Source organism: Akebia trifoliata, chromosome 3 (genome assembly GCF_017979445.1).
Source record: "Akebia trifoliata isolate Shusen 1 chromosome 3, ASM1797944v1, whole genome shotgun sequence".
Classification (NCBI taxonomy): domain Eukaryota; kingdom Viridiplantae; phylum Streptophyta; class Magnoliopsida; order Ranunculales; family Lardizabalaceae; genus Akebia; species Akebia trifoliata.
Genome location: NC_141377.1, coordinates 52,054,206 through 52,081,214, shown reverse-complemented (window position 1 = coordinate 52,081,214; position 27,009 = coordinate 52,054,206). Strand labels below are relative to the sequence as shown.

The following is a 27,009-nucleotide window of genomic DNA, read 5'->3' as shown; positions in this document are numbered from 1 at the left end:
AGGTGGGAACCATGTTCCAATTTCGCTAATGGCATACTAGAAACTAGTTGATTTCTGGCCTGTATTACTAATAGCACACCAAAATCTGATACTAATTATTTTTGCTATTAGTAACAAATCAGAAACTGTTGGAAATATATCTAGTAGGACGGCAATGATTTTTGGAACATTCAAATCAATCCGACCATCGGGCCTAAGCTCACTAACATAAGCTCAACCCAAGCTATATCTTCTAAAATTGGGTTGAGTTCGGATTAGCCCGAGTTAAGTAATTTTGGACAATTTATCCCAATCCAATCATCTTGACAGTGTTTTGTGGCTCTAAGCACAAGTAGTATTGATGGTACTTTGAAAGAGAAAAAACACTAAAATGATTCCAAAGTGAAATACTTCAATTTTGGAGTTATTTATCCAAACACTCTTGGAAGTGCTTATGACTCCCTACAGGAGTGTCAGAAGCACTTAAAAAAATCAATTTAAATAAAACGTAAATCACCTAATTCATTTTTCGAGTTATAAAATTGACTCCAATCAATTGACATTCATGAGAAGGAGATTACTTACTTGAGTTCTTGTTCTTTGTTTTTATGAGAAATGGGAAATAGCTCATCTCGTCCAAGATGTACCAAGAAGATGATTGATGGGGGAACAAAAAATATAAAATATAAAAAAATTGAAAACTATGATTTGAGATCATTTGTCTCAAATAGTTTTGACTCAAGATAGAACAAGAATTATTGAATGGGGTTGGTTTCGTTTTCCTTAAGGTACAGTGAGACAAAAACTATTCCAGAATCTATATGTACGGTAAAGCCTGTTCTTCATTTTTTGGGCCACGTGAAACAGCCCCTAATCACACTCAAATATATACTTTTAGCAACTTAAGTCCGGTAAAACCTCACTTTCAATCACGTGGTATTGGTGTCCAATACTGCTAAATGTGGGGACTCACGTGGGCCTGAAATTTAATGTTGGTTCTCATCAAATATCTTTCCTCTTATTCTACCAACCACACCCACCCGTACATTCTATGGTCTCTTTTTTTTTCTCCAAACTCTCTCTGTTCTTCTTTGCTTCAAATATATTGTGTTCACTTATATAATACCAGTTTGCTAGCTAGACCTACTAATTAACAAAAGCCATGGAACAACATTTGATCTCATCTTCATCTTCACCATCTCCATTCTTCTCAATTTGTCAAGAAACATCACCAACAATCCAACAAAGACTCCAATTTCTCCTCCAAAGCCAATCCGAATGGTGGGCTTACGCCATTTTTTGGCAAAAATCAAAGGATGACAATGGTGGTCCAATTCTAGCTTGGGGTGATGGTCATCTCCGGGGCACAAAACAACCCAATAACAAACACCAACAAAAATTTGGGTTTGGATCTGATGCAAAGAAGACAATGAAGGGAATTCAAGTATTAGTTAATGAGAATACGGATAATGGAGATGTCACTGATGCCGAATGGTTTTATATGGTGTCGCTAACGCGATCTTTCGCTGCAAATGATGGGGTACCCGGCCAGGCTTATAGTACAGGAAATTACATTTGGTTAATTGGAAGTCAAGAGCTTTTGAAGTACAATTGTGAGAGAGCAAAAGAAGCTCAAATTCATGGAATTGAGACATTGGTTTGTATGCCTACTTCAAGTGGTGTTATTGAATTCGGTTCTTCTGATTTGATCAAAGAAAATTGGGGCCTAATTCAACAAACTCAATCTTTATTTGGGTTCGATGTCGATGGGTTAGTCTCTAAACAGGTTAATCATAATCAATGTGATTTTGATCAAAATATTTCTTTCTCGGATATTGGTATAATCTTCGAAGAAAAACAACAACAATCAATGAAGGAAGGGGGAACAATGGAACAAACATCTTCGGTAGACTCAGAGCACTCTGACTCAGAATTCCTACACATAGATAAGAGAATGCCAAAGAAGAGAGGAAGGAAGCTGAGGAATGGGCGCGATATGCCATTGAACCGTGTCGAAGCGGAGAGGCAGCGGCGCGAGAACCTTAACCATCGGTTCTACACATTACGAGCCGTGGTCCCTAATGTGTCAAGGATGGACAAGGCGTCTCTACTAGCCGATGCTGTGTCTTACATCAATGAACTCAAGGCCAAAATTGAGGAATTAGAGGCACAAGGCGAAGTCGAGATTGCATCGAAGAATCGAAAAATTGAGAAAAATAGTACTAGTAGTGATCATCAAAATGCCACCATTGTTGATCACATTCAAAGGGTTGATTCTAGTCCTAATGGGGTTGTGGGGATGGAAGTAGAGGTGAAGATTCATGGGGAGGATGCAATGATTAGAGTTCAATCAGAGAATCTGAACCATCCATCAGCAAGACTGATGGATGCATTACGAGATCTTGAATTTCAAGTCCATCATGCAAGTGTGTCAAGTGTGAAGGAGTTGATGCTGCAAGATGTTGTGGTTAGGATTCCTGATGGATTTAAGAATGAGGAGAGCTTGAAAACTGCTATTGTTGGAAGATTAGAGTAGTTTTTAGTTCTCTTGGAATTTTAATTTTGTAATAAAGATTAAAGACCAGTTGTGTGTGTGTGCGTGTGAACTTTTGTGTATTTTGCTTGAGATGCATAGAGTAAAAGGGTCAAACACTTGGATGAATTATTTGCTCTGGTCCTCCAATTTAAAGGTAATCTGCTTAGATTATTCTTAAAATAGTTAGAACCATAATTTTAAAATTTATCCAGACGGCTCGTCTCAATTGGATTTTTGGGTGATTCGGACCGAAAATACGATAGAACCAACTTATTGAGTCAACTCGGTAATGCACCAAGTTGATCAGAAACTTAATTAGAGTTGTTCATATTTTTTGTGAAGGACAAGAGTCACCAAGACTGGTTCGATACAAGTTGAGACTTAAGACGAAAATTCTAAATGTGATTTTTTGTAATATTTAGTATATTAATATAAATAAAAATCATTAAATTTTGTTTGATCAAAACTTTTTTAAAAATTTAACTCTAGAACCTACTTGGACTTGTACAAAGGCTTTTTCTTAATTGGGTTTGCCTTAAGGTGGAGTGAGTAAGGTCATGTTCATCATTAAGTTTTGGAATTGAATCCAAACATATGGTATCATCATTCATGGATTTAACAATCAAATCTCAGTTATATTTTTTAAATTTAACATATCAAATTAATCCTTCCTTCACGCCTACATCAGGTAATTTCTTGGATACATTGTTGAGGGTGGCGTCGCGATTCGAACTCAAAACCTCTACTCCCTGAAGCATGATCCTGGTCAACTCACTGTTGAAAATATGTAAGAGACTCAGGGCAACTCGTCCTCGACGTTATTTAGTTAGGTTTGAAATGGACCCAAGCCTCGATAAAGGAAGATTAGGATTGTGGTACGGGAGACAGCCACCATAAAGCTTGTGTCAAATCTTTACACATGGGCTGTAATCATAGTTTTTAATGGGTTATCTTGTCTTGTCTGGACAATCATTTGGCTTCAAAACTTTTGAATTTAAATATATGTTTAAAATAGAGTTTAAAAGTATATACTTGAATTTAAATAAAGGGAACCGTTCGGGTGCCAAACTATTTGTTTTGACGTTCATGAATAAATAATTTTGGAATGAACTGATTTTTGGTAAAGATGAATGTTATGATGAGAAAACTATCTTCATAAAAAATTAGCTCTTTTTGAAATTTCTATTCCCATATTTATGAGTTGAAGAATCGTAAATCATCCATTTTTTATAAAAATCAGTTCAGTCAAAAACTTCTAACTCATGTAAGACAAAAAATATTGGCCAGATAATTGGCACATGAGCAGAACCCTTAAATAAAATGTTTACTTTTTTAGAGTATAAATTAGGACTGGTAACGGATCGGTTCTGTATCGAATCAGTGCTACTCCAATACCGATTTGAAATTTTTTAAAGGTATACCCGATATGATCCTATTCAAACGGATAAATGCAAATGTGAACTGAATCCAATCCGTTTCATTTCATTCTTAATTTGAAACTGATCTAGTTTGATCCGAACACACACCTTATTTTCAAATTATCAATATTCAAAATTGAAAAAAATATATATAAAAATAAAAAAAATTTACTTTCCTACAACAAATATAGAGGGAAATTAAAAAGATTAAAACATTTTATTTATATGTATTTATATAATATTAAGAATAATAAAAAAAATTTTGAAATATGTTCGAATCAGATTGGGGCACATCCAATTTTTCTATTTTTTTTTTTCAGATCGAATCAAACTGGTTTAGACATCGGATATATTTCAAATTATCGTCAATCCTAGGTGGATTAGTGTCTTGATTCGTATAAGAGTCACTACAATGTCAAAACGATATATATATATATATTTTTTATTTTTTATTTTTTTTTTTTTTGAAAAATACTTTTTGGGTAATCATTCACATCATTTTACAAAAAAAAAATGGTGACGACTCTAAATCTTCGTAGTAATGATCTTCGAATTCGAAAATCACGTATCTACACTATTTGTATAAGATATCAAACTCACAACCTACGAACTCTCACCACTTATTGGATTCAAAATTGCCATTGAGCCACACCTTAAGGGTTAATGGTCTTAATATTTGAATTGACTGACGATTACAAAGTTAACTGCTCAATAATGTGAGTGATTTTTTGCTCACAGTGCCCATTAACTCCCTGGTGTGCCGGGTCAAGCAAAGCAAAGGTAATTTTGTAACTAACAAGGGAAATTTTCTAACTAGGGGACGCCATTCAATACACAGATACTCATGTGATTGGTAGATCTTGGATTCTGAGAGCAATATGAGTAAATATTTCCCCGAACAAATTATAATAAATATGAATGATAATTGTAAAGTAATATTGAGAAAGCGGAAAGCTGCCATGAAAGTTCCACTTATAGAAAATATCACGTTTCTTTTCAAAAAGTATGATTAGCTTTTCCTTTCAAGATAAAAAGTAAAAGTTTCATTATCATTTCTCAATAGTATTTGGGTAAATATCTTTTTTATTGGAGCTAGTGATATAGGCCAAATTACCATTTAGCATTGTATTAAAATATGAATCCTTACTTCAGGTTAAATGGTAAAATAAAAACACTTTTTAAGATACCCCCACCTATTAAAATTGGCACGTGTCTCCTCGAGATATGAGTGGACTCTGAATGATGTTGCTAGGGAATCCAACTCATAAATCTCGAGGAAGATTGCAAGATATTAATACCTATATTATTCATGGCAGAAACATAGTTGTGGAGGATGCCAAGGTCCTAATTCTCGATGAAAGTTTCAACGTTAACATTCCCCTATTTTAAAATTTAGACTTATATTTATTTTATTTTCCAAAAATGTTTTGTTTTCAAAACTAGTCCTCATTTCCACAATGCCTTGGTCGAGTTTCCCAGTTGACTTGGCAAGCTGATTGCAATGAATATTAAAAACGAGTCAACTCGAAATTCAATCAAGTTGAATGGACTTGATAAGTAGAAATGAACTAAAGAATAAAAAAAATAACATAAACACGATTGATATTGGGCAGAAATAGTAAAAGACAATTGAATTTGCACATTTTCTATGAGACTAAGAGCCCGTTTAGATACACATGAAAAGGTAACTTTCTCACTTTTGAAAGTTAAAAAGTTAAAAAGTCTGTTTGGATTTATTTTAGAAAAATTACTTTAAAAAAATAGAAAAACCCAACTTTTTAAAAAGCAAAAGAAAATTACTTTTTACTTTCTAAAAATTACTTTTTCTGCAAGCTACTTTCTTTCCAAACGGCAAACAAGATTTACAAAACAATTTTTTGGAGATTTATGTTGCTCTCATACTCAACTTACATTCATTGAAAGTTCTCAGAAAACACCACATTTTCTTTGTCGCTGATGGCAAGCATCAGTTGCTTCGGTGCATCGACCTGACACATCTTTCCATTCATCCCTCTTTCATAGAATAGCGGTGTTGAAATTAACTCAATTGATTAATTTATTATTCTATAGCCATTAATAATCGTGACGATCCCTCTTTAAGTCTTTATACCATTTTTATTTACACTGCTGGTCATGTTTCTTCCATTTTATTTTTAAAGAAAAATGCCGTCAGTTCAAATTCTATAATTTTCTAACTTTTAATTTTTTTGTGATCAAATTAGAAATCATCAATAATTAAGTTTGGTGGCACCGAGTTTTCAAATTTTCTAATGAGATTATACTATCTTAAGAGTTATTTTCCTATACATGTTGATCTTGACTCACTTACGTTGTCAAATCAAGCTATCTTGACTATTAGAGACAATCATCCAAGTTTTATTTCATTCAAACATCGAATTGGGATAGTGAGATCATGTTCCTTTCACTCGTTAATCAGTTCTAGTTAAAATCTCTCCATGCATTTTTCAAGTTCACTATCCTTTAACACTAAGACTACTTACGAAAGCAAAAGGAAACCTCACCTTCCCCAAAGTCCCATGTTTCTTTACTATTATAATGAGAGAACGTAGAGTAGAAGTGGTTCGACATCAAATTTTGAATTTAACAAATGCCTGCACTTTTACATTTAAACTTAAATATAATGAAAGTCATTTTGATAAAAAATAAATAAAGAAAATTGCAGCCGACGACCCTAGAATCCATGGGTTAGTTTTCAAAATACAAAAATGTGCAAAGAACTCTTTATTCAACATTTAGAATACAGATAAGCCCTTCTGATTAGGACTGTTGATGTGCCGGATTTTGGCCTGATCCGGCCCGCCCAGCAATGGACCAGATTTGGATTAGTAATTTAATTCATTTTGTTACCGGGCCTAGCTAAGCCCGTTTTATTATAGGGTCCGGTTTGGGTTTTGAATCTAAGCCCATTTTCCATCTCGCTATACTATATTAAAATATATTACATAATATTTTTTTTTTAAATTAATAATGGTACCCATAAAATATTATCGTATAGAATGCAATTACCTTTGTCAAATCTAAGAATAAAATATTATTTTGATCAATTTATTGTTATTTGGTATGCTTTTGATACAATAAAATAGTTAAAAACGAGTTTAGCCCCGGCCCACAAAAGACCCGAACATAGGTGGACTGGGATTGTACTAATATTTTATTTCTTAAGTCCGACCCAAACCCAGTCCATTATTGACAGCCCTACATGTGTGTTTCCACATGCCACCTAGTTTTAGTTTATAAAAAGTTTTGATGTGTTATAGCTCTTTATCTTAAATGAATTGAACTAAAAGAAAAACCTAATATTTTTGACTTGTTTTTGAGGTTGGGAAGATTTCACTAAGGGTATGTTTGATTGCACATGGAAAATAAGGTGGAAAATCAATTTCCATGGAAAATGACATTTTTCAAGTGTTTGATTGCACATGGAAATGGAATTCATTTTCCACCCCATTCAAAAAGTCCACTAAATCATGGATTTCACTTTCCCACCCATATGGGTGGGAAAATGAAATCCACCCATGTTTTCCATCATCAATTATTCCCTACCACCACCACTACCACCACCACCACCACCATTACACTAACCTTGCCGTCGTCGTCATCGCCGTCGTCACCATTGTCGTCGCCGCCAGCTCCGTCTCCGACCACCTTCTCTCTCTCTCTTCTTATTTTTCTTCTTCTCCATCCCTCACCTCCTCCGTCACCACCACCACCAAGTTCTCCCCCCATTTTCCTCACTTACCTTCATCGTCGCCGCCGCCACCGTCGTCATCGCCGTCGTCGTCGCCACCGCCTCCAACATCGTCGTCGTAGCAGCCACCACCATCGTCGCCGTCGTCGTCGCCACATCCTCCTTCTCCTCTTCTTATTTTTTCTCATATTTTTTCCATGATTTTATCCAAGTGAAATCAAACAATGGAATTTGATTTTCCAACCCTACCTATTTTCCACAACTAATTTTTCATGGATTTCGAATTCCATGGAAAGTGACTTTCCATGCAATCAAACATACCCTAAAGGTGCCTTTGCGTAAAGAACACTACATGAACGAATATTTTACTTGGGCTCTATATTGGAATGAGGACTACACCATTGATTGTTCCTTTCCCTTTCGATTCTTTTGATGTTTCCTCCGGAAAAATATTCCAAAAATCAAGTTATTGACAAAATCTTCTAACCAAAACTTTGCCGATTTTTTACTGATTTGATTGTCGGAGTATTTTTATGAGTAGGCAACAAAAGAATCCACAATTTAATAGTGGTGGGGGCAAAAAGTAAATTAGAATTTTAGAAACTTCAATATGATAAATAATTACTCTGATTTACATGTGGATCAAACCTTGTCCCTGACCTTCTACAGCCTAAGCTTAGTCTTGGAAAATGTCCAAAGGCCCAAGTACAATATACACAATCACTTGATTTATGAATAAAACCAATTAAAATTGAGTTTGGGTATTGGTGTCAACAGGCCCGCCCACAGGCCTACATTGAAATGTATGATTGGGCTGGGTTTCGAATGATAAACCCAGTCCAGGCCCTTTGAATATTTTGATCAATCCAGATCTAATCAGACAAATATTGGATTGGGTCGTTATCGGATCTCAAACTACAGCAATTGGATCGGATCTGGATTGAGTCAAAATAATTTTATTTATTTTTTAAATATAAATATTGATTATATATAGAATTGAAATATATAATATAGCTATATGTTTTCTATAAGATAAGTCCATATTGGGTCATGGTTGATCCAAAACCAAATCAATAAGTTATCAAATTAGATTTTTATTGGACCAGGTTCTTATTGAAACCGAAATCCTCAATTTTAGACCCACAGATATTAGATTGCATAAAGATCTGATTCGTTCCAATTACAGTTCTTATCCACTTTGAAGTACTATTTTAAATGTAAACTAGAACAGGTTACCTTATTCATTTCACGAGTAATTAAAATTCATTTACCAAACATCCATCAACATCATCATCACCAAATTAATGGCTTGCTCTAATCATTTAAGACCTGCAAATAAGGTTATATATTCATCCTTCCTCAAAACTAACAAAATATATCCATTCTATATTTGGGTAATTTTGAGATACTCTCCACTGTTTTGGGAAAAAGTAAAGATACTCATACGAGTTTTCAAATTGATGGCATGCCTCCCTTGATTCAGTCTTTCATGAGAGATTAATACACAATGACCAAAATGCCCTTATTTTCAACTTCTAAGGTAAATTTTTTTTTTTTTTTTTTTTTAAAATCTTGGTGGAGGATTATTTGAGGGGGAAAATCAACATTTTTTTTGGCAAAAAGTTGAAAAGATTGTGAAAATTATATTATATGTTGCAGATGAGAGGGTATTTCAGTCATTTTACATTAATCTATATTGGAAGATCAAAGTCAAGCAGCATATATCAATTTGAAAACCCATTTTCAACAAAATAGGGAGATATCTCAAAATTACCCTTAAATCTTTGCCTCGGAAGTACAATTTATGAGCCAGAGATGCCAAGAAAATAAAAAGTCCTGATTTTTTATTTTTTTAAAAAAAGAAAAGAAAAGAAAATTATCAAAACATAGCATGAAAATTTAAATTTTCTCATTTTTATAAATATTTTTTTTACCAAAACTGTTAAGAATAAAATAAACAGTAATTTCTATATTTTTATCATCAAGATTGTAACATCAATTCCTAAAATCGAGTTATGAAAAATAATTGAACTATAAGAATTGAGGGAAACAATACCTACTCTTAGAACAACTCCAATAGATCTCTAAAACTCTAAATGTAGAGATACAGACATTTATACTTAATTTCAACCGGTCTTTATTATAAGGAAACCCCCTCCAAATTAATGTTCACATTGCTTAATCACCATTCACCTTTTTTGAATACTTGTTTTATCTCTCTTTTTCATAAATGTTATTTTTAATTTTTTTTATCATGAAATATGTTTGAAACACCATTTTTGTCTCCTTCACTTTTCAACTCTTTAATCAAAAGATGCCTCCACCTTAATATTTAAACTTAATATAATCATAATTACTTTTTAATAATAATAATAAAAAAAATGCAATTGCACCTTCTTAAAATCATGTTAGTTTTAAAATTATAAAAATATCTCTTTTATTATCTAATCTTCAAAATCATCCTATATTTAATATTTTAAAGAATAAAAAGTCTACACTCAGCTGATGTGTTATGATACCATAAATTATTTTATCGGGACACACATATACAAATTGTCATAAAAGTGCATATGTGTATCACGAGGAAACAGATCCATGATTCCGTGTCCGTAACAAGTCAGCCGAGTATTGACCAAGTGAAGACTTTCTACGTCGGTACTCTACTGTAAATGACAAATAAGCTTTAACCAGGAAGATGACATAGGTCTTAACCAGGGTCATATTCCCTAACTCCAGTACATGCATGATATAAATGGCGGGAACCGTCAATTTTCACCTCTTTCTCTCTCTATATCCCTATCGCTTTTTCTCCTTTTTACTATCTGATCCTCTGAAAATGCCATAATCATAAACATATCCTTTATAAGTCCCAAGTCCCAACCTGAAGAAATAATCCAAAAAGGGAATCTTCTTCCTAAGCCAGCCAATATTAGGTTCTTCGCTCTTTAATCTCAAAATCTGCATTTGGTATCATTCGAATCATTTTAATATCGTAGTCGTCTTAGTAATAGTAGTAAATTTTACAGTTCTCTTCGTTGGTTTTCTAGGGCTTATCATTTTTTTTTTCTGAAAAAAAAATTTAGGGTTTCGATTTACGGGAAGAAATCCAACATTGATTCTATATTGATCTTAAATTCAAGATTCATCTGAGAAATCTGGAAAGTAGGATCTTTTGATTCCATGGAGGCTGGTCGCGGCGGATTGCTGCCTCTGCCTTCTTCATCTTCATCTTCTTTTCAACCTGCAAGGAAGGAATGGCGAGCAGTTGCAGAGCAATCAGTTCGAAACAGACCTAATGAGGTATAATCTCGAAGAGATTTACTTTGATGAATTGAAATAGGGTTTAATTGTCCGGATTGTTGATGGAATGGTATTCTTGTTGGACAGGAGTTGGAGCGATCGAAGTTGGTGCAGTCGGATGAGAGAACGATATATGAGGTAAAAATTCTTTCAGAGAATTAGGTCTTTTTTAGTTTATAAAAAAGAAACTTTTGTTGGGGCCTGAGGTTGATTGTGTGCTATGGAAGGTGCAGCAAGAATCTGGGCCTTTCGATGTTGACTTCTGTTCGATTACGATTGGTCAGAGCGTGGATGATGACTTGTTGCAGCAGCGGCTGCGCAGTGTGTCTGGGCAGAGAGAGGAGTTGCAACAGATGGAGGTTGAACTTAGAGCTCAGATTATGGCTAGGTCAGAAATAATGGAAATGCGGAACAACATTGATGCCCAGGTCAAAGAGCATGGCAATGCTGTTGCCGAGCTAGAGGTTTGGTTTTTTCTCTGTGTTTTCTTCATTAAGTTCAAGAATTAGTAAAACCCTTTTATTAGTAGAGTAGGAATTAGCTGCATTACTCTCTTGTTCTAACTGGATTATTGATTTTGGATTTAGATAACAGTTGCAACCCATCAAAACATTGTTTAAACAATATATATTGATATATACAAACATTTATACAAAGGAGTGCTCGCACTAGCCCCTTTTTGTCATTCATGCAGATCATTAACTATCTCCTATCCTCACAAACCTCTAATCGGGTAAGATTAAGAATCTCCTAGATCGACATTGTCTATTTTTGTTGAGTGGAATCACACTATTTTCTCTAGTAGGAAGAGATATCTCTGGGTTATCATTCCCTTTTCCATTGCTTGGGGTATTTGGAAGAAAAAAAACAAGCAGATCTTTCAAGGAAAAGAGCAGTCGACAAGAGAAGTGATTTTGGAGATTCTGGGGCTTATCTTCTATTGGTGCAAATTGAGTAAAGATTTTGAAGGGGTGTTCTTTGAGGACTTCGTTTTTGGATGGCCTGAGCTTTGCACCTTGTAGTCACCTTTTGTGTTGTGTTGTGTTTTGTTTTGTTTTGGTCTTGTTTTTGTTTTCCTTTTTGGTTCTTCTCATTGTATCTGGGAGGACCTCTCATCCTTCTATTATTTTTATTAATAAAATTTATACTTGTAAAAAAAAAAAGAGGAATTTCTTGAATGAATGTTTGAACCTGCAACTTAGATGCTATTATGGCATTGCTTTTACAGGCAATTCCAACGCTGTTTCCATTGTTCGAACAACTTAGTTGCATTTTCTCTTTGTAACCTCACGAATGACTGATGCTCTCTACATCATTGGTTGTGATCCTTTCGATATTTCATATTTTTTGGCATGGTATCAAAGCATTTAGAATGACAGAGTAACATAATTGTGATGCACTGGTATAATGATAAAACCCAAAGACTTTCATTTCTTATTCCTTTGCTCTAAGATGAATTATTTGGTTGAACAGGAGAAATTACAAGAAAGGGAACAGACCATACATGAGTTAGAATTAAAACTGGAAGAGAAGGATAGAGAGCTCCGTGCAATTAAAATTGACAATGAAGCGGTTTGTTGAGCATTCTTCATATGGAACTCCCTTCTGTTATGTATTATTGAATAATAATTTATACCCACCTTTTTTTTCCATTGTGGCAGGCTTGGGCTAAGGATGACCTTCTTAGGGAACAAAACAAGGAGTTGGTGACATTCCGGTGTGTGCTAGTGCCTTTAAGGAACCCTGTTTATGCATAGTTATATTATTGGTATTGTTATAGTTATCTAATTTTAAAGTTGGTTTACTTACATAGATATTTCAATTTTCAATTATCCATAATTTTAAATTATAAGGAACTTGTTTTCAGTATATATATGATGTACCCAATAAAGTTTTATCAGTACATCAAGGTCTCAGTACGAAGTAGATTTTTTTCTTTCAACGAATAGTTATTATTAACATGCAGTTTCAGTATTATGGTGGTCGGGGTTATTTTATGATTGAAAGGGAGGTATACCTTTTTTTGCAGAAGAGAGCGTGATAACTCTGAAGCTGAAAGAGCACAATATCTTAAACAAATACATGACCTTGATGAACATATTCAAGAAAAAGAAAGGCAGTTTCTTGATTTGGAGGAACAGGTTTGTTTATTACATTATTATGAACATTGCTCTTTTTCTTTCAAGTGGAAGTTGTCAAATCAATTGCTTAAAAGTGCATTTAACTAAGATCTCAGTTATAAAGCCATCCTGTTTAGGCTTTCTTTGCATTACCAGCTTTGTGTCAAGTTTTTTTTTCGATAACCCAAGAAATTTATTAGAGGGAGGACAAGGAGTCCTCAAAAGGGAAACAAAACAAGGGCAAAAAAACAACAAAAGAGAAAAAAGACAGAAGGGGAAAAACACAAAAAATAACAGGACAGCCCATGAAAAAGGATCACCCGCTGCAAACAATCTCTCACCTAACCAAGAAATCCTCAAACTGGAACCCCTTAAGGTCAAGAAATTGCTTACACCAACAAAACAACAAACCCACAATACTAAAAATGATCTCCTGCAAAGAAATCTCTTTCCCTTCGAAGATTCGCCCATTCCTTTCTTTCCACAATCTCCAATATATTGTGGTTGGTATAGACTTATTTTCAGTTTTTACCACCTCAAGTACTTGTTTGTAAGCAAAGTAATCATGCCTCTGTTCTTTAAGACATTTTTATATGCTCAGAATTTGGAATAATTCAGTTTTTTTGCTTATTGCTCAGCTTGCTTTACCTCTCTTCTAATAAAAATATAAAATTTTGCAATCATTTTGCATTTCATGGTTTTTGGCATACTAATTTGTGGACCTCAGAACTATTTGGTTTTAGCTCATGAGGTACATTGCCTAACGATGACATGCCTTTCAGCATAGGGTTGCTCAAGAAACTATTCTATTTAAGGATGAACAATTAAGAGATGCCCATACTTGGGTTGCACGTGTTCAGGAAATGGACCATTCAATACAAGCAGAGTTTCGAGAGCGTACAGAACATTTTAACCAGTTTTATCTTGTCTGGCAAAGACAGGTTAGGTTACTTTTTTCTTCTTCTCATTTCTGCATTTTTTAATTACCTTTTGTAGTATTGTGTTATTTGGTCAAGTGTTCTATTGTTATATTCGTCTATATTTCTGTCAGGTCTGTTATGTTGTGCTAAGCCTTGATCAGTTCTAGTTGAATGTTAGTTTAACTTGTAGGTATTGACTTGTTTGTATTAGTAATTTTAGTTTGCAGATGTGGAGAGGCATCATTTACAAGTCATACAACAGCTTCAAGTAGAGTTGGCCGAGACAAGGGAAAGGAGTGGAATGTATACTGACGAGTCACACATGGTGCATGCAGATTCAAAGGTCGCATCTTCATTTGAACACAATAAGGGAGGGCAATTTAATGTAAATGAAGGTGGCACATTGAGTGGTATCTCCGAAATCCTGCCAAATGGGAATATGGAAAATGTTTCATCTTATGTTTCAGCTGGCAATTCATCATCCAAGGTAGGATTCAGGTCTATTTTGGTCAGTAAATTTCATAAATTGTGTTCTATCCTGTCTTTAATTTCAGTTAGCTATAAACATATGCTTATGTTGGCAATTCCTTTAATCCTGAAACCCATCTTCTTTACATTTATGGTGGAAAAACAAATTGAACACCCTCTAGTGTATTAGTAAGGTTGTCGGGGATTAAACCCTCCCCTAATGTTTTGAATAAACCATTACATTTTATAGAAATACAGTACAAACAACTACAGGAGTGCAACCAGTAGTTGATCCCTCTGACGAGCAAGAGCCCTACCTAAAGTGAGGTATCCACTACTGTTTGCTTGTTGAGGAACACCTTATGGAACACATTCAAATGTTTGTAGCTTCTTATGCCGGTCAACACTTGGTCAGTCAGACTCACGGCCGTATGAGCCCCTTGTTTCCTCCCCTTCCTTTTAGGAGTCCGGGGAGGCGAGGCTCTATGGCCGTGAGCAGACCTCCATCTAAAGAGCTACTTCAAGCTTACACTTTTATTCCTATTTCTTTTCCTACTACAATTTCCCTTAGTTGTGTTGCGGGTGCACCTCCTCACATCACGACACGCTCTCGTTGAAACTCTCCTAAGGGCATAAACTCAAGTTCTTACTTTAACTTTTAATCTAAATTTCAATTAACTAGTTTTATGATTCTAATGATCAAACACTGTAATTCCTTTCATTTGAGTACTTGAAACACCACCAAACCTCTATTGCTTATGTTTGGAAGGCTTATACTGGGTCTTGTTTGATGTATTGATTATGTCTACTGTGATTTTTTATTTTGCTCAATTGATTATATAGTCCTTGGGTCAAGTGTTCAAAAACGAAGAAATGAATTCCTTAGGGCCACCCTCCAGGGTTCGGTTGACCCTCAACTCAAGCAATTGGTTGTAGGACTTTCTGAGGGGGCGGTGCATGTGACCGTGGGATTAGTCTCACCCGGAGGGTGGGGATACCCACGATAAGCCAAAAAAATATTCCCATAGCCATAATAAAGGTTCAAATTTGAAAAAAATCACATCTTATAAGCTCCTTCATTATGGCTCTTTTTCTCCAATTTGTTAGTGTAGCCTCTCCTATGATTTGTTGTTTCCTTTATGATGCAGGACAATTTTATTTTCAAGTGGATGCTTTTTTTTTTTTTTTTTTGTAATTCTAACTTTAGTGTAGAGATTTTATTCACCATCCATAACATCATAAGTTGATAGCTGAGAGGCTTTTATGAAAAAACCTTAACCATTTTCGTTTTCTCATTATCCAAGACATTTTCATCATCCTTCCCATCATATCCCTAACCATAGCCAACATTTAATTTAAGTTCCAATCCTCTTCCAAACTTTCCTTACCAAATACAAGTCTAAAGAGGAGCAAATGTAATGTTAGCAAGATTAGAAACAAAATCAACTATTGGCCCTGAGATAGGAGAATCAGAGACTCATCTAGGCTGGAAGGTTTTGTATCAGTACAATCCATTGACGCTTCTGATGTTCCTCCTTGCCTATGAAAAAATGCCCCTTTTTATCAATTTGATCCGTGTGAAAGAGAATCATTCATAGGAACTATCCCAAACAATGAAAGAGTTGGCAAGGAACTCAATACCATGATGACTTTTGGTGAAGAAGGTTGACAAAGCAGCTCGTCCACCTAGGGGTTAGACACTTGGAAGATTCTCCTTTTAATGCAGTTATCATGTTGAAATGTCGAGAAAGTATGCTAAATTGAACTTGTACAATGAAACGTCTAACCCAATGGAGCACCTATACCACATAGGCAGGCAATGACTCTAGAGAAAGGAAGATATGCGGTCCTCTGCCGATTTTTTTGCGTCAGTCTCTATGAAGCAACACTCATCTGGTTCCATTGACCCCTATCAGAATTGAATGATGAATTTTTCGGTCTCTATGCATGGCATTTTTAACACAATTCATGTGTAGTCGAATTTAGTAGGGCATCGATTCCCTATAATAATTCCTTTTTTTCCAACGAGATTGATAATTTTTGTTTGTCTTCTCTACTGGGATTGGTTATTTCTAGTTGTCTTCTTCAACAAGGTTGGTAATCTTTTATTGTCTTCTTCAACGTAATATGTTGAATGTATATTTTTCTCCACTCTCGGGTGTGTCATATCCTAGTTAAGCCTCATGGCCCTCTTATATTCATAGTTCTCCCCCCCTCCAATAGATCGGTCTTTTGGAGTAGTTGGTTGGCTAACATGGTATCAGAGCACTAGGTTCATATTAGTCACGGGTTCGATTCCTTCCATCCTTATGAGTTAGGGGGAGTGTGGAGTGTATATTTTCCTCCACTCTCGAGTGTGTTATACGCCAGTTAAGCCCTGTGACCCTCTTATATTCATAGCCCCCCCCCCCCTAACAGATCGGTCTTTTGGAGTAGTTGGTTGGTTAACATAATAGACTAGACTATCTTCAATGGGATACAAGTGTAATGCTTGCCAATGAGGCTTCGACAATCAAATTGGAGTAGAAAAAGTTGCAGGAAAAAATATGTGGAGAGAAGGAGAATGAGAGAATTTGGGTCCTTTGAAGATGAGAGGTCTGTGCTCTTTTATATGATAGGGCGGGTAATTAGGGATCTGGGCTTCTAGTTCTTGATTTGTAACTCCCTCCAACTTCCCATTAGCCTATCAATGTTCTAACTCCTCATTAATTTTATTAATGTTAATTATTTTTACTTTGTAACTACTACTTGTAGTGGTCTTGATGATATGATCAGCGTGTTAGGCGGCGATTCAATTATCCGATTTGACTTAGTCAAGTCATGCTTTTGCAAATTGATCAGCGAGTAAGTACTCTTTGTATTCATCAGAATCTCAAACTACCGAATTTCATAACTCATTCCTAAGCCTTAGACTAGTCTTTTTTTTACTGGTCTCCTTTTCTATCGGTCTAAACACCTAACTCAACCAGAGGAACGAGAACAAGTTCCCCTAAGCTACTTGTTTTCTTTGAACAACATTCATTTTCAATCGATTGTCAATACCAAAGAAAGTAGCCTAGTCAGAGCAAGTAGTCCAACCAGAAGAACTGGCCTTGACGGAATGGAATTCAACTTAAGAGGATAATAGGGGTATTTTTGTCATTTTAATGTCCAAATGAATAGCTTAAAGTAAATTGACTAATTATGTAAGAGCATTTTAATTGATCAGTCAATAGATTATCTTAATTTAACTAATAAGAAATTAATTTATTAAATCAGAATAAGATTAAACCATCCACAACCAAGTTTGGACTCATATTGATGCTAGTGGTTTTGATACTTCATGTTTGATCCAATTTGGGATCCACATCCTCAATGTTCACATGGATGTTGAGGATTAAATAACGGTTGGACCTCGAAGGAAGCTTTTACCACCTGCAATATCCATTGCAGTTATTTTCTTAATTTTATTGTCTTGGAATAGAATTAGTGTATCTGAGGTGAAGATGTTGTGATAGATGAGTGTTAATAAAGAAGATTTGTGTGAGATGATTTGGTCATGTGCAGTGGAGGCCACCAGTGAAAATGGAACTCACTTTTTAGGTTGAAGGGTTTTATAAAACGCGGCCGGGGGGAGGGGGGGATGATAGTTGGTGTATGCTTTGCATGGGCGAGGGGGAGGTATGATTACGGATAAAATGAGATCGCAAAAAAGGATTCATCTTACCAATCTTAGACAGTTTTTGAAGGCTCTAACGAAGAAGATCTTGTGTTCTCGAAGCAAAAGTTCACCTTTGTCAAGGAGGATTAATCCACACAGGAAAAACCCTGCAAGCCAAAAATGAGAAGCTCTTGTGGTGCTCTAATAGTGTTATTATTACAATCTAGTAGCAGTGATCTGTGGTTCCTGTTGTTTGTAATTTCTTATCTTTCCAAATGGTTCAATATTTCTGTTTGCCTGTTAATGCTTGTGTATTTCTCATGAAAGTAATTGTGGAATTGTCATTATTTAGTGAAAATTTTAAAATTATTTTGCCAATTACTGAGATATTTAGTATGTTTGAATCATTTGTGTCATGTGGTTGATATTCAATTAGAATTCATATTCTGAGTTTTCAAGTTTTTTCTCTCTTTCATTAGACCGAACATACCCCTGTAGTTCCAGTTGTTCCATCGCCCCTACTTGGGATGGGTGCCTACCTTCCACCTGGGCAGGTGACCACACTGCATCCTTTCGTTATGCATCAACAAGGTGTTCCACATTCTGTTTCTCAGTCTCAAGTGGGCCACTTTCAGCCCATCCCTGCAATTTCATCCCACGAACTTTGGCAGAACCAACAGGTAATATTAAGAAACCTTCCAGGTGGAATCCATTCCTTTAGCCATGATTTTTGAATAGTAGTTTTACGTTTTTCTTTCCTTTAGGCTCTATCGGAGAGTTTGCAGATACCAAATCAGAACCAATATCTACCTTCCCAAACTGAGCAGAACCTTCTGAACTCAAGGACTCAGTATGACTACGAGCTTTCAGAAAATGTACAAGTTATCCGTTCCGACTATGTGGATGTTCATATCAACCCAAATCAGGAACAACCCGGTCCAGTAATCACCACATCTAGTGAGGAAGCAAAGGTTATACAATTGAAAATGTTATTGCTTGTAAATCTATTTCTGCTTTTCACTATGTTTGGAAATTGCCTCCCAATCACTGATCTCTTTGGCATCAGATTCTTGAGACAAATGATAAAAGGTACTTGGTCACACAGCAACTACAGCCACATTTACAAGAAAGTTCTTCCAAGTTTCATGAAGCTTTGAAAATGGATTCTCTTGAACGTATCAGTGAGAGCAAGGTTTGTTTATTATACTTGAATGAAACAACTCCTTGTCTTTAACAATTAATATGTCTGGAAGAGTTATACCTAACTCGGATTCTTGCAGGGACAAGATGGGAACATAGTCAACGTGACTAATCATTTACAAGAGGGGCAGGGTTTGACAATGGAACAATCATCACTATCTGCTACTCTTACAAATCAAGTTGATTTCAGTGAACCCACTGATGTCATTGCTAGTGGCATGCTTTTGCCTGAATTGTCCGTCTCAACTAGACGGATATCAAATTCACCAACACCCGGAAAGATTCTGGAACCTACTCTTCTGGATGAAAGATCTCTGTTGTCCTGCATTGTTCGTGCCATTCCAGCTGGATCTGGTGGTCGAATTAGAATTAGTTCAACCGTGAGTCCGTAAACAGACATGATAAACAATTTTCACTACTACTGCATTTTATTTCTGTCAAAAACTGATCTGATTGATGGTTTGCTATCCCTGTCAAATACAGCTTTCAAATAGACTTGGAAAAATGCTCTCACCCCTTCATTGGCATGATTACAAGAAAACATATGGAAAGCTTGATGACTTTGTGGCTGGTCATCCTGAAGTAAGTTCATGTAACCCATTTTTGTACATTTTGATATGAATAAATCTTTTCATGTAAGGTTACCTCACTTATGTCTCACTTTGCAATCAGTTGTTCATAATTGAGGGGGACTTAATTCAGCTTCGTGAAGGAGCACAAGAAATCATTTCAGCTAGTTCAGCTATGGCAAAAGTTGTGGCTGCAGCTGCAGTTTCTGCTCCTTATTCATCGTTGTTGCCCTCCGTAGCTGTCACTCCCATGGCACAGAATCATCGGCTGAAGAAGGTTCCATCCATCGATTCCAAATCTATGAAGATTGGTGTCACAGAACCCAATGGTGTCTGTTATAACATTGTTGAGGGCCTTTCAAATGTAAAAATTCTGAGCAAACCTAAAGATTCACTGGAACCCAATGGCTTGCAGTCAGACATCAGATCTAGCCGTTCTTCTTTAGATATGGCTGTTGGAAATGGAGCAAATCCTGATAGAACTGGGTTGGCCGCTTTCCAAAACAAAGGATCAAGTAACGGAAGACATGGTGCTAGTTTTGGAGGGAAACAGCAGGGAAGGTATATGGATTCTTACATTTTGAACGGTTGCATTTTTTTACTTTTTGTCTTACTTTTATCTAATTATTTACTCCTTATGTATTCCTTTGACAGGGCTACTGGGGCTGTGTTAACGTCTAGAAGATAGTAAGTATGCTTCTTTTTGTACTAGAGTATTTACCTTATATTCTTTTTGCATTTGCCTTTTCAAACTTGCAATAATTATGACCTTTGTTGGTAAGCGTGCATCTATGATGTCCTTAATGTTTCACTCCTATAATTAGATGGTTCCCCGTTATTGTTGAATAACTGAGTGTAATGCATGTCCTCTGTTTTCTACTTTAATGTTTCAGAGACATAATTGAGTTTCAAATTATCTTTAAACCATATAAGGACTTACATGAGAAAAAGAGTTCGACAACCTATGTACAAGGTGAGAATACTCCTGGGAGATTTCTAATCCTCCACTATTCAAATATATGTTTTAAACCCCAAGTCCTCCTGGCTTAGTAGGTTTAGGACAAAAATATTTACATGATATGCGTTCACCACGATGTGTTCCTTGTAACCAAGGCCAAGATACATTGAAACTGTTCAAAGAGAAGCTTGCCTTTATACAATTATTTCCATTGTTATAAACTTCATGCAGCCGTAGGAGCCACCTTAGCTAAGTTGGTAAAGGCTTGAGGAATGTTGATCCTATGAAATAGGTTTAATTCCCATTGAACCCACCTATACCTCTCCATTGACCACTAACTAAACCCCTTGCTTTCAGGTTTAATTCCCATTAAACCCACCTATACCTCTCCATTGACCACTAACTAAACCCCTTGCTTTCCTAGCAAAAAAAAAAAAACTTCTTGCAACTGGTCCCATTTTTTTATTTAAAGTAACTGGGTCCAATTTTTGTTTTTTGTTTTTTTGGTATAAGGTTTTGATTTGGAAGCAATCATCATGCCAAATCATCATTTACCTGATCATTTTAACTGTTACGATGCATGCTTCTTTATTTTTTAAAACATTTTTTTACATCGTGTAGTTGTTTGATATCCAGTAATTCTTTTGACTTGATAAAGGATATGCATGTCCCCGAGCATTGACACTACTGAAAATCTTTCTATTCTTTTTTTTTTATATATATAAGGTTTGTGCATAAAGATCTAATATTTATTTTTACTATTATATATCATTTATACAACATAGCCACGAGTTTCTGGGTTATAAGAGATTTCCTTTAATTGCTTGATATTGTCAGGCTTAATTTCACATGGTCAGCATTTATGTTTGGTTAATTGACCATCTATATTTCATTCTTATTCATATTTTAGAGTTATTGATAAAATTCCATATCCACTTCTGCAATATTCTTGTGCCCTTAGATTACATGCTTTTAAGTTCCAAAAATGATTCCTTGTGAAAAAAATACACCCTTTTATGCAACCCGATTCTGATTTGTGTTTTTTAATTTCTCAGATGGGGTTTGTTTTGGTTCCACAGGGACTTGGCTTGGGAATCAAAGATCATTTTTTCTGAAAATGAATTTTGCTTTGACAGCAGCTGCTTTTATGGATGACAAAGTGATTGTGTTTGGGGAGGAGAGATTATCTCAGGTCTTAATCTCCCATAACCTTTCCCATTATAGAATTATTCTATCAGAATATCTTTTCTTCCGAAGATGCTTTTGTTTCATTTGCATACTTGAACTTCGATTGAATGCTCAATTTCAAAAAGAGTGACATTTTGATGCACTTACTTGGCACCTGTGCATGTGATTGCTTATATGTTTAGTGTTTTTTTTATGATGTCTCGCTAAAACAGACCCAAAATTTTCTTGGATTTCTTTTGTTCTATTTTGGTGGATGATTGTTATGTGCAGATGAGAAAATTGTTCTTAACCAAAAATTTAAGTGGTGAATGTGGTTTACCAAGGCATTGATGACCATTTTTTGTTTTGTTGCATCTCAATCATACTTTCATCCAGGGTGGGTGTGTAATCCAAAGCTGTGTGATCTACTTGTCTGGGCTCATTAACTTCAGTCTCATTTCTAGTGGGATCTAAGTCCTAATATGATTCTTCAAAACAAAAAGTAAAATAAAATATTAAAATCCAATGACTAGAAATGGATGCCAAGGCTAATATGGGTACACAGGTTCATCAAAGGGTGGGCTAAGTGGACCCAAATAAATTCCCCCGTCACATTTTTTTTGGCCACGTGGATCACAAAAAAGGTACAGCTATGTTGGGCAGAGTAAATGCACAAATTGGTCATATAAAAGCCCAATTTTACTCAAATCTGTACCCATTGACGCACTTCATTGTAACTTTATGTAAGAATCTAGTGGCAGTATATGATTATAAATAAATAAATATGTATAAGCTCTTCTTCTTCATAAATATAATATATATATATATATATATATATTTAAGTCTGACGGTAATTTCGGCAAAATCTTGAGCTCATTGTGGTAAAAGACCCTTAAAACCTTATGCACAATATAGTAAGTAATAAATAAATAATTATGATATTATAGTATGTTTTGCGCTCGCACAGATGCGTAATCATGATGAGCAAGTTACAAATTATATCATTCTTTATATATTTTAAAACAAATTACATAACAAATAACAATTATTAACAATAAAAACGAAAAACAAAAACAAAAAAAATCCTCCGGTGGGCCCTTTAAGGACCCTAAAGTCCTAAACCAGAAAACCAAAGAGAATTGTATCATTTTATTCCCGTTATACCCATAACCCATTACATGTATTGAAATTTAACGTATCGGATTCGTACAGTATACACTTAGAGAAAGAAATTGTATAAAATATACAGACGAAGAACAAAAGCGATCACTCACTGAGTTATGCCGAGTCAATTACCCAGTGTTGTCCATCGAGTTGGATACGAAGACCCTTGACTCGGGCAAAAAGATTCACAGCCCTGCGAACCCCTCGTTCATCTGCCGCAGTAAAGTAATCGTGACCGAACATCACACCACCTGGTCTCAAGATCTTGTAGGCCCGGTTTATATCTGACCAGGCCGAATGAAAATCGTGACCCGCGTCAACCTCAATCAGGTCCCCCATCACCCCCCACTCACACAGCTTCTCCAGAATGGACCCGCTCGAAAACGGAATCGGTAACACTGACTCGGTCGCGTTAAAGTGAATCACGTTCTGCATGAACTGATACAAAAGCATCACGTCCCCATTAACCATCCGAATATCTCGGAATCGGTCTCGAAACCCAGGCCACCCACGAAAATCGTCAACACAGAGGATCTGAGTCTTAAAACCGAGTCTACTCTCTAACTCGGCCATGTGAATCGCCGAAGCTCCCAAGAAAGTACCGACTTCGATAATTGTTCTGGGTTTCACTCTACGGATCAGGTTCTCGAATACCGCTCCAGTGGAGCCCCAACCTTTGATTCGTTTTGGACGAAGGAGAGTGCTAACGTGCGCAGGGGGGAAATTGGTATAAGGGGAGGTTCCATTGAAGACCCGATCAAGAATTGTTTGACGGATGAGCTCTGAAGAAATCGGGTCAGCGCAACGGGTCAAGAAACGAAAAGGGTCGGGTTCGAATTGTAAGGAAGCAGTGGTAGTGGTGGTGGTGGAGATGGTGGTTTTGGTTGCTTTGTTTAATTGGGTTTGGAGGGTTGATGAAGGTTGTCTGGTGGTGGATGAAGAGGATAAGTAACCTAAGGTGTAGGATAGCACGAGGAGGAGGAGATACGCCGTGGGTCGGGTGAATTTCTTGCCTGAAAACATGGCGACCGGTTTCAGCTTATTATGGTTGCTCTGCTTCTCTTCTTTCATTTTTTTTCTTTTTGTCTTTGTCTCTTTATCTGGTTGGTCTCGACAGGACAAAGGTTGGGTGAGTCAAGAGAGAACTTTATCGAGGGGTTTTTTTAAATTTCCTCCTTTATTATTGTAGCAATTATAAATACCTACCTAAGTAAAAAAAAAACCCACTAGTAAGATTTCACATGGATCGTGGAGCCCACGTAGGCTGCCGTATTGCCTCCGCCCTCAGGATTTCATGAAGTATTACAGATTCCAAAATATGGAATACCTTACAAAGATTGAAATGATCTTCTTTTAAAACTCTAATAAAGTTTATATAGAAAATAATACATGCAAATCTTAATTAAATATAAATTGCATTCATTATTTTCAATATTTATAAAAATTGTTCATTTTTACAATGTTTCATATTTAATATTGTAACACTCTTCATCAAACTTATTGTGATCAATGATCAACGTCAATTTCTTGAAATCAATCGTTGCCAATAATGTTTTTGTTGATGAAGAGTCACTAATAGTCAAATTCACACTATTGAAAAAGACATCCCTAATGAAAAAGTTGAGTTGTGCTGGATTGACCTTAGATTAGGATCTCATATCACACTTCTTGACGTGAAAGTGGATAGGAACCATAGATTTTTCACTTGTATCTTGATGAAAAACATCTATGATTCCCATACATAAGAGTGAAAAAGAATCTATGGTTCCTATCCACTTTCATGTCTACAAGTGCGATATGAGGTTTCGACCTGAGATCACTTTAGCATTATTCAAAGAAGTTTGATCATTTTCCCATTTGTGTCTTCTTAAGAAACAAATGAGGAAAACAAATTCGAATCATTATGTTTCTTTTAAAAAATATAATATATAATCTGCAAAATTATCAACTTAATCACAATTTGTTCTACTAAATGTAGGAGTTAATGATTTTTTTTTTTCAAAAATTAAAATTTGAGTCATGATAATTCATAATTGACTCCCCCACGTGGCATACTCAAAATACTCTCATGACATGGAATGTGCTAAAACCATAGATTTTATGTCTCGGGATACACTTTTGCATGGATTTAATGGAGATGTGCAGATGTGTATCTCAAGAGAGAAAATCTATGATTCTAGCATATGTCAAATCAAGAGAGTATTTTGAGTATGCCACATGGAGAGTCAAAAAACCATTACTCTTAAAATTTATCTTCTTGCAAGTAAACTTTTGGAAGAGGAGACCTACTTTAAACTTGAATACATAATTTATAAGGAAAGTTGAAGAATTTTCAAGCAAAATGTATTAATTTTAGAATATTTCAAATCGTATGTAATATAAAAATAAATGATAAAATAAATCAGTTTCGAGTATCCATCGGATAGAACCAAGCTTCTGTTGTTATTGTATGTTTGATTCCATTTTAGATCTAAGTCTAATTGGTCCCAATGACATGGTAGTTGAAATCAAGATTTCCAATTCCGATTAAATGGGTACCCATTGACACCGCTTATGACTACATTAGTTTTTGTGGTGTAACAAGAACTTTTTTGTTTCACTATGTCATCGGTTCAAAAATCTAAAGTCAAGGTCAAACGGCAAATGAGAGGTAATTCTAATTTCCAATACTTCACGGAGGCATTTTTAATATAAGCTATTCTAGAAGGATTTAAGTCAACAAACCCTTATAAAATCTATAACGTATGGTGTCGTTAGTTGCTTGTTTAATTCTCAGCTGCCACTGAAAACGACCGCTGAACTCGTGGGACTCTTTTCTAGTTAGGAGCTGGGCTCGTGAGCTCCAAGGAGTTAGGTTTCAATTGGGCTTCCAGCCTCCTTCGAGATCCACGTGGCACACTCTTCGGGTTAGTAGACCATATATCTGTAAATAAATTAAAATTGGCACGTGGAGGGCAACGGAAAGAAGTAGTTGCTTTGCAACCCAAGTCCTGGGTGTATAGCACAAGAACTCATGGTAAAAAACGGGTAGTTTAGCGGTTAGTTTTGTGGGATTAATTTTGTCTAATTAATTATTGGATTTTGGGTCTCTACTGAGGGTAGTTTCGTCTCTACAGATAGTTGACTTTTAGAAGTAGTTAACTTTTCAACTTTTGAATATATTCTCGTGGGAAAAGAAGATATATAATGGGCCTTGTACTCCCGGGAGTTGATTTGCAATCAGTCCTTGTGTCCTTTGTGCGCCACATAGCACTCTGTTTTGGCAAACTGATGCTACGAGCACCCGAAACTCTCGGTGAACCTCAGTCTTTGCCATGGTTTTAAAACTCATTTTGATGTCTTGTCCATGGACGAGACCGAGTTGTCTCGGATGAGTTTTCTGGTATGTTTGAGTCGTCTCGTTCAAAAATGAGAAATAATGAACTGTGATTTTAAATCTCATCTTATACGTGGATAATACTGAGACATATCGGACGAGTCATCTTGATCTCAGACGAGATTTAAAACCTTGGTCCTTGCTGATTTCTATTAGTTTCGATTCATGTATTTTCTTATTATGAGCTTTTATAATTAAGCTCATGATGGACTCAAATGCCCAACATGGTTAATGTGGGGGATTTCTCCACCCCCTCGAGATTCACAACACCACTAATTCAAACCTATAAGAAATAACTTCAACGGATATTAGTGTGATACTTGCTAAAGAACCTCTAATTCTTAAGTCAGTCAAAATCATGCAGGTACCAAGTAGCTTAATTGGTAAAAAATTTTAGTGATGATACGGAGACTTGGGTTCAAATGCAACTAACACTGAGTTACTGAACTCATTAAAAGCATGTTTACCAATAAAAAAAATGAGTA

General features: G+C 35.7%; 3 protein-coding genes across 8 annotated transcripts; 2 read left to right on the top strand and 1 right to left on the bottom strand.

The window, feature by feature from the left end:
- Positions 1-1,051: 1,051 nt before the first annotated feature.
- On the top strand, positions 1,052-2,639 carry LOC147407855 (transcription factor MYC2-like). The gene has a single exon (XM_086436621.1). It carries the CDS (start codon positions 1,142-1,144, stop codon positions 2,513-2,515), a length of 1,374 nt encoding a protein of 457 aa, XP_086292747.1. The 5' UTR covers positions 1,052-1,141; the 3' UTR covers positions 2,516-2,639.
- Positions 2,640-10,442: 7,803 nt separating this feature from the next.
- LOC147407854 (uncharacterized) lies at positions 10,443-22,147 on the top strand. Of its 6 annotated transcripts, none has more exons than XM_086436615.1 (17): positions 10,443-10,576; positions 10,742-10,942; positions 11,030-11,080; positions 11,170-11,406; positions 12,416-12,514; positions 12,604-12,659; positions 12,972-13,083; positions 13,845-14,003; positions 14,203-14,469; positions 18,570-18,770; positions 18,855-19,061; positions 19,157-19,282; positions 19,371-19,670; positions 19,774-19,872; positions 19,963-20,420; positions 20,514-20,546; positions 21,897-22,147. In XM_086436615.1, coding segments are annotated over exons 2-17 (2,526 nt in total). In that variant the 5' UTR covers positions 10,443-10,576; positions 10,742-10,822; the 3' UTR covers positions 21,898-22,147. The 6 variants fall into 6 exon arrangements, 4 of the variants coding, with proteins under 4 accessions (XP_086292741.1, XP_086292743.1, XP_086292742.1 ...); XR_015176919.1 differs by adding an exon at positions 20,753-20,832 and having other exon boundaries at positions 10,492-10,942; XR_015176920.1 differs by adding an exon at positions 20,753-20,832 and having other exon boundaries at positions 10,492-10,942; positions 21,873-22,147.
- A 964-nt stretch (positions 22,148-23,111) lies between these two features.
- Positions 23,112-24,254, bottom strand: LOC147407853 (S-adenosyl-L-methionine-dependent methyltransferases superfamily protein). Its single transcript, XM_086436620.1, has one exon. The coding sequence runs from the start codon at positions 24,217-24,219 to the stop codon at positions 23,263-23,265; it is 957 nt and encodes a 318-aa protein (XP_086292746.1). The 5' UTR covers positions 24,220-24,254; the 3' UTR covers positions 23,112-23,262.
- Between the last annotated feature and the right edge of the window lie 2,755 nt (positions 24,255-27,009).

Bases quoted from the DNA above. Each gene is read 5' to 3' on its own strand.
- LOC147407855 (XM_086436621.1), top strand. From the start codon at position 1,142: ATGGAACAACATTTGATCTCATCTTCATCTTCACCATCTCCATTCTTC.
- LOC147407854 (XM_086436615.1), top strand. From the start codon at position 10,823: ATGGAGGCTGGTCGCGGCGGATTGCTGCCTCTGCCTTCTTCATCTTCA. The intron at 11,081-11,169 runs GTAAAAATTCTT...GTGCTATGGAAG, and splicing joins ATGAGAGAACGATATATGAG to GTGCAGCAAGAATCTGGGCC. The intron at 13,084-13,844 runs GTTTGTTTATTA...CATGCCTTTCAG, and splicing joins TTCTTGATTTGGAGGAACAG to CATAGGGTTGCTCAAGAAAC.
- LOC147407853 (XM_086436620.1), bottom strand. From the start codon at position 24,219: ATGAAAGAAGAGAAGCAGAGCAACCATAATAAGCTGAAACCGGTCGCC.